Source organism: Austrofundulus limnaeus, unplaced genomic scaffold (assembly GCF_001266775.1).
Source record: "Austrofundulus limnaeus strain Quisiro unplaced genomic scaffold, Austrofundulus_limnaeus-1.0 Scaffold1055, whole genome shotgun sequence".
In the NCBI taxonomy this organism is placed as follows: Eukaryota; Metazoa; Chordata; class Actinopteri; order Cyprinodontiformes; family Rivulidae; genus Austrofundulus; species Austrofundulus limnaeus.
Window position 1 is genome coordinate 15,473 of NW_013953457.1, and position 11,727 is coordinate 27,199.

The following is an 11,727-nucleotide window of genomic DNA, read 5'->3' on the forward strand; positions in this document are numbered from 1 at the left end:
CACATAGAGACAAACGAGACAAACAACCATTCACTCTCTCACTCACACCTAGGGACAATTTAGAGTTATCAATTAACCTAACAGTCATGTTTTTGGTGTGTGGGAGGAAGCCGGATGTTGTGAAATGTTTATCAAATAAAGTTTAATGTTACAACTAATCGTGGATCCCTTTAAGGTTTTTGTTTCTTGATACTCTTATTTGTGTAGAATAAACCTTTAAACATGTAATTAATTTAGGGCACACTCAAAGCCACAAATTTAAAATAATTTTATCTACAATTTAAATTTTTATTCGCACTTTGCACATCAGTGACTATAATGACTAGAAAATCAATTCAATTTTATTTTGTGAAAAAGTAACATAATCGCCCATCGATTCCACTGAAATTCCCATTGAACTAAAGTTTAAGACATTTTACTAAACCAATTCAGGTGAAATCAGTTCAACTTATATTTTCATTAGATTTGACTCAATTGAATTAGCTTTTATTTAATCCAATTCAAGCCAATTAAAGTTGTTCCTATTCAGTCCATTTTATAAAGTTATTTTTATTTTGACATATTAAACCCCAAGGTGTTTATGCTCAATAACATGTCAGTATGTAATTAATTACATTATAGTGTACATAAACCTTTTAAAAATATAATAAATAAGGTTAAAAAACTCATGGGAACCATAAACCCAGCTGTAGAAAAGTAGATAAAACATTAGTACTGTGGATGTGGGGCTGAGATGATCATCTTATTAGGTTGGATTTGATTGATGTAGTTCAGTACAATTCATTTGAATATTTGATTCCATTTGACTCAAATACATTTAATTCAGTTTGGTTTATTTCAGTTCAGTAAAACCCTGTTCAGTTCAACGTTTTTTTCTCCAAATAGCCGATTTACAACAGATGTTATCTCTGAAAAGCAAACTGCTCCAATTTAAATTCAAGTTTAATAAACTTCAGATTGTATATTTTAAAAAATAAACTTGTTGAGCTCTAAAATACTGATTTTTTACAAACTCAAAGATTAACTTAAATTTCATCAGGTATGACTACAATACTGTAATTAGGCTTCAATTGATTTTGAATTCATATTTTAAATGGGGAATATCATGTAAAATCAATTTTTTTGAGTTTTATATCATGTTATAATATTATGCTATCATAAAAAAGATGCCCAAAGCTTTGCTCTGACTCATTCATGCATGTTTGAGAAATCCTGGAGCGTTTTTAGGAAGCCATGCTGAGGAGCAAAATGACAGGTGGGGACCAGAAACGCCCCTGGGAGGTTTCTTTAAGCTGAACTTCCTCATCATGGAGCACACCTCCCTACCCCCACCCCACACACCCCGCCCATGACTCCTGCAGACTCTCGGGTGAAAGTGAAAGTGAAACTTAACTGTCTGCTGAGCTCTCAATATTAGTTCTCACTCAGTGAAGCTCTTTTCAGATTCAAAATATGTTTGAGGAAATGTATTTTCAGACGGCAAGTAAACTGCATCATAGCACACACGCGACCCCCCCCCCCACCCACTGCACTGAAATGGATGGGACAGAAGCAGAAGGAGGTTCTTGAATAGACAGAAGCCAATTTTAACACGTTTAGAAAAGGAAGTGATGAGAAGATAAGTTTATTTTCTATTTAAACATAAAAACAGCATTTTAATAACAGCTAAATGTGACATAGATACTTTATTATGTATGGTATATTATTTAAATGTATGCCTGGGAAATGCATAATATTGGCTCTTTAATACATTTTTCAAAATCCTTTTTAAAGGGATGGAGTATTGTGTAAGCTTAGATTTTTTTAAATTTCCTTCAGAAACAGCAGAACATAAATGAGTAAATCCTAAAATGCATGTCATGGTGAGAATTAACACACAGTTCTAGTAAAAGTAGCCTGAGTCCAGCAGCAGAGTTGGGCGGACCCACCTCTCTGTAGGCCCACTGGCCCTGTGTGTGGACGGTGCGGTGGCACTCCGTGTACTGGCTCGCAGACTCGGGCTCAGACGAGTGCCTCTGGAAGGAGCAGCCGAACTGGAGGCCCTTGTCCTGCGTCGGCACGGCTATGCTGAGGCCCGGGAAGCCCTCAGGGTCCAGGTCGGCCTGCACGCTCGCCGTCACGCTGTTGGAACGTTTGAATCGAGCACGCCTACGAAACAAAATAGAAAGTCACGACAAGTCACACACCACACACACACACACATACACACACCTTTCTCTGTATTTATTTATTTTTTTCTTCATCTCATAATGGCGCACTCTAATCGGAGCCGGACTGCGCTGTCGCGGCCATCCCCGCTGCTCGCTTGGTTGTGATAAGTCCCGCTAAATCCTCTGGCATATGACGCATCGGTGTGTGCAAATGTCATGGCGGCGTGCTCGCTGATGAGTGTTTACCCCGTTGCAAGTTAATCCCTCATCTGTCTTTTCCCGTCTGAGGAAGTCGGACTCATATTTGTGTTATTGGCCTCCTGTTTTCATTTTTTTTTATAAATCTTTTCTGGTGATTGGAGGAGATGGTGTAGAAGAGCGTGATCACTGCTGCGATGATGCGAGTGTCCCCATGCATGCGTGCAAATCTGCCCCACAAGCAAGACTGCATATAATTAGGGAGAAGCGCTGAGTCATGTATGAAAGTCACGCGGAGTGTATGATTTGCAGTAGTCATGGTTACGCTCGCAAACGGACAGACATTCTTTGGGGTAAAAGAAAAGTCTTTCTGGGCTCAAGCTGTGATGCCTGATGAAATGTTAAATCAGTTAATAGGACTGAGACTACAAATCAGCCGTGCGTGGCAGCTCTGCTGGGCGCACAGGAAGATGAAGGCCTTTTCTGAATATAAATTCAAATTATTCACATAAATTACTGCGAGAAGACCAGTGGTCCTTGATGAAGACACGTAGGTGGGGTGGGGAGGGAAGATAAATTAGGCAAGTAAACAAACACCGCTTTTAGTTTGCAATTTGAGTCCATAATAAACAGGAACTTAAATGTCAAGCAAAACAAGTCAAGCTGAGGAGAAGTAGTGAAGATGAATACATGTTTATAATTTCAATTTTTCCTTTACCTTTTCTCATCTTCCACTTGGATTCCCACAGAGTGCACCTCAGTGAGGGCCTTTCCCTCTGCGTCTGAGTCAGACAGTGTCTCTGAGCTGTCCACCTGCAACAGAAGGCAGAAAAAAAGAGTTTTAGAACCAAGAGGGAAGTCGTGCATCATTTTGTCTATAAATGGAGGATAGGCTTTCTGCTGTTTATATTGCTTAAAAGCATAGTTTCCACAAATGATTTATTGTTCCTTCGATTCTATATTTGGGCATATGTATCAAACTCAAGGACTAAGGGCTAAATGTGGCCCGCCACGGCATTATATGTGGGTCAAAAATGCATTAATGTCTATAAGATAAGCTGCTTTAAAGCCAGCCTTGACCATAAACTACATCTCCCATAATGCATGTTGATTATTTTACTCTCAAAAGAACAACATCCGGCCACTAGGTGGAGGTACACAGGGTTCCAAAGTTGCTTGTAACCGGCAGAATAGCCTATATGCCACGGTCATTAATAACGCATTTCTGGTAAAATTCCGGCCCCACTCCTCCCTTCCACTTCCTGGTTACTTCCATTGTTTTTAGTGTAAGCTCCTAGAACTAGTCCGTGAAAAAGTCACAGAAGTTAAAGCATCTGTGATCTACTGGTATAAAACGTGAGTTCTGTTGTGTGCCGTTGTGTCCACTAAGCAGCAGGTACAATTGAGTTGTTAGTTTTTCTCCTTTTTCCTTTGGATGAGGAGGAAAGGCGCCAGCAATGATGGATCACGGCAATACAGGAACAACTTAGCTATGATATCTCACGCTCGCGTTTGTAATCGGCATTTCTAACCTGAGGATATTCAAGAGTCAGCATCAGAAATGAGAAGACAGAGGTTACAAAAGGAAAATGTACATTTATCCCCTTTTACTGCCAAGACCGTGAGAGAGGAAAGACCACCTCCACAGACAGCTTGCAGGAAGCTAACACAGCAGCCAGTACAAAGGTGTGTGCGCACGTTTGTGTTATATGAAATGTTTTTATGCGACTTTGTCATGAGTTTTATGCAAAAGTAAAAACTTGTTAGAGAGTATATTACAGCGTAAACAAAACCAGAGCAACGAGCCCCACCCCCCCTCCTCCTCAGCACCGAGAGCAGCAAAACCTCCGCCTGATAATCATTACGTTTTCAGTTCACTAACGTAGGGTAAAACGATCCAAACCATACAAGTAGCCCATCAATTTAAAGCCCTGACTCTGCTCTTTCCAACAATATAAGTGTCACAGCTCAACGTGAAAAATTCACCGAACAAGCAGCCAAGGAATAGTGAAAAAGGCTGAATTCTGGAACCATAAACACAAACGTCTTTCCTTTGTTTTTATGGCTTTAATCCACTTTGGAGTGATTTTTTTTCCCTTGGCTGGACCTGTACGTCTACTGTGTTAATGTTGGTACATGTAATATGCCAATTCTGCACTGTGGAGATCATTAAGAGTCAGTGTCGGGTGAAAAAATCTTTCGCTAACACTGTGTTGACCGTGAACCGGAAGTGGTCGGAGTGGCCCCGAGTGCTGGACCGGATATCCGTGGCATATAGGCTATTCGTTGTGTAAAATAACCATTTTGCTGCATTTTGACAGCTACATTTGCTGTGGCCTAGTTGTACTGAGAAGTGGGAATTTCCCACTTACAGGTAAGAAATTTAAAATAGAATGCCCCTCCAATGGGAATTTTCTGTTGGAAAGTGAGAGACGGCAGCTACTCACCACAACTCAACAGTGAGTGACATTCTTATTTTTAATATATAATTACTTACTAACAATAGTATTTCTGTATTATTTATTTTAAATTTAGTCAGTCGTACACATATTACTTTTCAGTGTTTATAAGAGGACGTGTTAAAACACTGTTTCTATGCAGGAAATACCAGGTAGAGCTCAATTAGTGTTTGTGAGCAGTGCTCTTGTGTTTAGTCAAAGTTAAACACAAAACGTTGAAGTTAATGACAACAGATCATTTGAGGGCCACCCTCAAGTACAATGTACCCCTGCATTAAGGGGATGTGGGCACTCAGGGGGGGGGGGGGGTGTTAAATCTCATCTGCAATCTGATTTTCCAATATTCCAGAGGGGTCCTGATCACCTCAGGGTTTCTGTCTATATGCACAGAGTAGAACTGAAAACACTACAACTAAAAGGAATGGTCAGATGGCTGTGTAAAAAGTCCATCGCTGACAATTAGGTGAGAGAATCAATAAAACTGTCTTTCCACACATTTAAAAGCCTACAGCTGAAGCCAGTAATTCTATAAAAACAGCAAACTGATGCATTAGTAACCTGCAGGCACTATTTTATGCCTGCAGGTTACTAATGCATTTTCAGGCAATAACATATAGTGCAGGAAGCTTTCTGGGTTCCATTTGCTGTGTAGTTGTAGTCATACAATTAACAATAGCTCGGTACGGTTGGATTGATCTTTACATAAACGTAAACGTCATCTGCTGGGCAAAAGAGCTGGACAGTCAAAATGCAATTTGTGGTTGCTTTAAGATTTTCAGATTTATTTATGCTCAAAGATGGGCCGTTAAAAGAAAGCTTTCACATGCTGGTGTAGGCTGAGGACATGGACAACTTAACTTGCGAACTGAGAAAGTTAATGTCATCATTGTAGTCATCATCCACACATGGATCTGGAAATACTTTCAGCAAACTTAATCATAACAGAGAAGTATGAGCACAATACTCTAGGGATTTTATTTAACAAAACAACATGTAAAATAGTTTTCCTAAAAGAACAAGCAAACCAATTGTTGTCATTTACTCTAACTGTGAATCTTTCAATGCCACATGCAGTGACTTGTCAGTCAACTAGGGTGGCACCTGGGGTGGCCAGCCAGGTTTCAGAGAGAGCACCTCAGCTACCCCCCTGGCTCCGCCCCTGCTTCCATATAGTTTTAACCAGGATACTTAGAAGTCTGCATAAAAAAAGTAAAATACAAAATGTCTTCATACTTTGTGGACAAATGGTTGTTTTAGGTAGCTAAGAATGAGAGGTTTGTGCTTCGGAACAATACTGCCCCCTGTTGTTGTCACTCATAATGCAATAAAGTAAACCATGTAAATAACAACAACAAAAACAAACAATTAAAGAAGGTCAATATTAGCTAGGCTAAATGTTTATCTGTCTTAGTTTTACCCAGCTAAGCTAAACTAAGCCAATTTATTTATGTTAATTAAACCAAACATTTGTTTCCAAACTTTTCTTGGTAAAACACAATATAGATTTAATTTCTTTGAACTAAAACTGTCCATTCTCACCTGCACAGCGATAGATGGTCTCCACTTCCTGCCCCCACGTCCATCATCCTGCCCCCCAGCTTTACTCAACACAATGCTGTTCTGAGTTACGGAGGTGGACTTCCCCAGGCTGCTGACCACCCTGCTGTCCCTTTCCCTGGCCGGCCTCGGTGGACCCTCCAGCAGGCTGTCAGCCGAGCAGCTGTGTTTGGTCCTCACGCCGACTCCCGGCCCCCCGCCGTAGGGCACCAGCTCCCTCGAACCCCTGACCCCGTCCAGGCTCTCTGCAGAGTTACTGTGCTGTCTGGAGCGCCCGGGCCCGCCGGCCACGTAGTACCCGCCTCTGGAAGTGCGACCCGAGGGTCCCTCGGAGCTCCCGAGGTCCACAGAGTTGCTGTGCTGCTTGGGGCGCCCGGGGCCGGTGCCGGGGCCGGGGCCCAGAGCCATCTGCCCACCGCTCTGAAAGTAGGCATCCTGGGTGGACTCGGTGCTGCTCTGTGCTCGCACCGAGAGAGAAGACTTGGACATGCGAGGCGGGAGTGGGGGGGGAGCACCTTTACGGTAAGGAAAGACTAAAGAGTGAGAAGAGCAAGGAAAAAAGAAGACAGGCAGAGAAGGCAGTTAAAGGTAAACAATTTCTGCAGGGTGGAAACTTACAGAAGGGACAGACTGAGGGGAGAATGAAGCAGAAAAACAAAGAGGATAAAGGGAGAAGCACCACAGGGAGGATGGAGAGAGAAAATAAATGACACAATAAATGACACAAAAATGTATAAACTAAACTTATATCTGAAGATAGGTAAGAAAATAGCTTTCAATATAAATTTCAGTGAGACAGCAGCAAAGTGATGGATATGACAAAGAATACAAGTAAACCTTTAACTTAACCTCTTTAGAACATGAAGCTGAAACCAAATGAGTCATGCCCATTCTTTCTGCATCACTATTTAAATTTATTATTTTCAAAAAATGAATACATCTAACTTCATCTGTGTGTGCACATCAGAATGTGACTACTGTGTAAAGAGCTGGGACATGAAACAATAATTGTCTCTGTCACGATAGACGTGATCAAAAATAATAAAAAATACATCCAATAGAATGCTGATGATTTCACTGAACCCTAATCTAGAACCACAGAGCATTCTGGGGGATAAGATGAGATGAGATGAGATAAGATAAGATAAGATAAGATAAAGATAAGATAAGATAAGATAAATATAAAGATAAGATAAGATAAGATAAGATAAGATAAGATAAGATAAATATNAAGATAAGATAAGATAAGATAAGATAAGATAAGATAAGATAAATATAAAGATAAGATAAGATAAGATAAGATAAGTATAAAGATAAGATAAGATAAGATAAGATAAGATACAATATGACAAGATAAGATAAAGATAAGGTAAGATAAGATAAGATAAGATAAGATATGATAAGATAAACCTTTATTGTCATTGTACAGAGCACAATGAAATTACAGTTCAGAACACCCATTCAGAAGAAGACGTCGGCAGAGAAAGGCTTTAGCTGCTTGACCTCTCACGGTCCACTTCTTTTTTTTTTGTGGATGTTTGTTCACATTATATTTTAAATGCGACCTCCATCAGACTCTAACTCTACAAGGCCTCGATGCAACCTGTGTGCACACATGTGACACATTCAGCTCAATGGCGCTGGAATGGGGGTGGGGGGGGGGGCAGGGGGCCATTGGCCCCCCCACTTTACGGCCCTGCCCATCAGCCGGTCCCACAGACATTTACAGGCTGCATCCAACGCTGACAAGTTATGACGGATGTCTCTCTGTCTAGATACAGACAGAGGCACAGACAAAACCGACAGCATTAAGATCAGGACTAATTCTGTTTATAAGTCATCAGATCCACGTGGCTCGGTTTTATTGAGCAGCGCTCAGCTGATGAAGCTGGAGGCTGGAGTTGATCTACTTGACGTTTCTGTTGGTGAAGTATTCTCCAAAAGGCAGTACAGTTCCTACCTTGTACAATGATGTGAAAATGAGAACAAGGTCTTGATAATAAGTTAATAAAGTATTTAAATGGGGAGCAGTGCGCACATCCCGTGTGGAGAACAGTCGGAGAGTTTACACAAATTCTCCAGCTCTGCAGGGTCGGGCTCTCTGCCTGGCACGTGCAAAAAAGGTTTTGGCTCTGATCTGATCCCATTCGGGTCGACCAAATCAGCTTAAAAATAAAATAAGAATTTTGTATTTTGTGCCACATCTCTGGCTCAAACTTGTGCGCAACATCAGATCTCCAGATGCACGCTGACGGGTTGTGGAGAAAAAATGAAAAAATAAAGGAGCCCATGGTTCTTTACATGTCCGGCTCAAATGTGCACCTATAATTGACCCAGAGCAGATAACTTTTGCTGACAGAGTTGACAAATAATTGCGTGGAGTTTGTCATTATTGTGTCTGTCCAAACGAAGCTGCAGTTTATTGCTGCGCTGCTAACAGGTCGCTTTGGAGAAAATACTGCCAGATGAGGAAATGTGTTATTTTCTTTATTTCCCCCTCAAAATAAAGCTTGTTGTTAACTAAATTACTTAAACTGTTTGCTTTACTCACCATCTCTTGTGTAAAAACAGTGCTCCAGCGCAAGTTTCTGACCCGCTGTTCCAATTATAAGATATTATTTACATTTGTTTAGTCTTTTTCATGGTCATTTATAAAGTAGTTAGATTTACTATGATGATCATTAAAACAACAACAGGTGAAAACTTCATTATTTAATTGTTGCTTGATGATGAGTTGATACAGTTAAAGCTTGATGTGTAAAAACTTCTAATCATTGCTAATTAAATTTAGTAGACCAAATCTGCTTTTATGAGAAAATACAACAAATGATTAACAAAAGCAGGCTAACGTCCCTCCTTTTTCTCAGAAAACGTGCTGCAAATTCTAACACTTGTGTCGACATTGATTCAGGAAATTAATGTCCGCTCTATTCAAATTTATGCTCACAAGCAGCAGCTGATGAACTGAAAAATATCTAAAAAAAAAATTAAACTAAACATCTTATCCATGACTGCAGTTTGTTTTATTTATTTTTTTCATTTTCAAAAGAAAGACTTTACAGTACGCAATGAAATTACCATGTGGCAAGACTTAACGTCTGCCCCTGACATTCAGAGCGCGTACGAACAGAGAGCACATTCTCATGTCGGACTCGTCAACATTTTGACACTTGGGCAGGGACCGTCTGCGTCCAGTTTTGACGCACCGGGTACCCCCGGGTACCCCCCGCGCGTCCATCCTTGCCGGCTGTGGCTTACGACCCCCCACCTCCTCGAGAAATGAATCCGGCACCGCTGATTCAGCTCACTGTTTACAGGAGTAACCTACGGATGCTACATGTTAGCATGTTGATTCTGAAGTTGTGCAATCAGAGCCGATCAAACCATTATCTAACATGCTTGTTTAGGTCTTGTTTACATTTGAAATTGCCTCTTGCCGGCTCGCACGCATTTATGGAATAGGAGCAATGTGCTGAAAGTAAAGTATCGATCCAGTAATTTTAGTACTGACACGTCTGAGACTGATTTTTACTATGTTTTTGTGGATTCTCAGTCATCCAGGACATGGGAAATTAAAAGAACAAAAGTTAAGCAAATGGACTTCTGTTCTGTAGCTGAAGATGTGCGGAGCTACACGATTTAAATTGCACAAGGTTGGTATCAGTATTCTAAACACTTGAATCGATCTGCCCCACCTCACTGAAGTAAATGTAAAACATCAGGTTTGTATCCGATTTAGCACAACATACTAAAAAAGACCTGGGTCGGATTTGGTTTGCCTTTTGTCTGCATTGTGAACGTAGCCTTCACCCACTCTTTGTTAAGCTAGTAACAACCTGCTGAGTAACATGCGCAGTAGCAGTGTCATGTCTCACCACCGAGCCTCATAATTGCTTAAGATTAAAAAAGAATGATGTGGAATGAAAGGAGAAAATGGGTGCAACGGTTGGATTAGTCAGCCTTTTTTCCTTCTTCCTTATTTCAAACAGGTAAAACAAAATCGACTAATAAAAAATGGTTATATCAGGATACATTTTTCAGCCATGTTGCCGTACTACTACTGTGCCTGTGTTTCTGATTCTGTGTACATACAGAATCATGTACATATAGATATTCTGTTATATGCAGGGCATTGCAGTTATTAGGATTCATTATTGTAAAGGACCATCATTATTGGACTTCAGAAAAAGAGAGTGAGACAAAGACACCAAAGCAGGAGGAGGGACACGGATCGGTTATCGTCATAATCATGAGTGTTGCCGTTCCCATTACCGAGCCAGAAACCTGCAATCAGAAACTGGAGGCAGAGATCAGATGCAACAAGAGCAGAGGTGAAGGAGAACAAAGAGCATGAGCAATAACACCTGGGCAAGTCTGCGCCTACGGCTCGCAAACATTAACACATACGAAGTGAAAGAGCGAGATCATTAGAATCTGAGAGAATGGGGAAGCAGAAAGGCTAAAGTTAAAAATGGATGCACACGGCGCGCAGCTGTGCAGCGAGAGTGGATGTGTTAGGGTTTGTTTTTTTGTTAAGACAAACTGACAGGCTGTCATCAGATTCCCTGTCCCAGTGTCCTTCCCATCACACATGCAGACAGCCTGCAGGCGGACTAGACTACACACTCACCGGCCCCACCCTTGACGCTTCCTTGGGGGCCCGACATGGAGAAGACCGAGAGGCAGTCGTCGTCCTGGGAGCAGCCGGCCTGGATGGCGCGCACGTAGCTGTGGCTGCGAGTGCGGAACACGCCTGGAAGATCCAGAGCCTCGACGGCTTGGGACTCCACCTCCCCGAACATGGTTTCACACACCGCCTCGAACTGATGGTTCAGCGTGTCTCCTAGCTGAAAAAAAAAAAGTTGGAGCATGAACCCGCATCGTGCAGGATATAAAACATCCTATTCCTAAATAAAAATATAATTGTCATGTTACCTGTGAGCTGGTCAAAGAGCGGGTGTAACTGCGAGAGCGAGCATGAGCTTTTGGTGCCGTTCGGCTGTTGGGGTAAGAATCTGTGCACTGCTTACACGAGTACCTGGAAGTATCAGACAATCAGTGTGAAGGTCAGTGAGTCAATCCTAAATATCAACTTCCAACTCTGCTTAAACCTTAAATTATTCATGCATAAGTACATAAATAAAAAGAGATTTCAAAGCAATACACAGTTTCACAGGTTTATACAGTGGGTAAAATAAGTATTGAATACGTCACCATTTTCCTCAGTAAATATATTACTAGAGGTGCTAATGACATGAAATTTTCACCAGATGTCGGTAACAACCCAAGTGATCCATACATACAAAGAAATCAAACCATAAATGTTCAGAAATGAAGTTACTGTATTTGTAATAATGTGGAAT

At 41.2% G+C, this 11,727-nt stretch overlaps 1 protein-coding gene across 1 annotated transcript in view; it reads right to left on the reverse strand.

Annotated features, from left to right (window-relative positions):
- dlgap3 (discs, large (Drosophila) homolog-associated protein 3) overlaps positions 1–11,727 on the reverse strand; it is a gene marked incomplete at its 5' end in the record, with an annotated part of 49,950 nt that overhangs the window by 7,260 nt on the left and 30,963 nt on the right. The window contains 5 exon segments of the mRNA XM_014030404.1: positions 1,929–2,148; positions 3,067–3,161; positions 6,347–6,897; positions 10,995–11,211; positions 11,300–11,402. Coding sequence (XP_013885858.1) covers positions 1,929–2,148; positions 3,067–3,161; positions 6,347–6,897; positions 10,995–11,211; positions 11,300–11,402 — 1,186 coding nt within the window.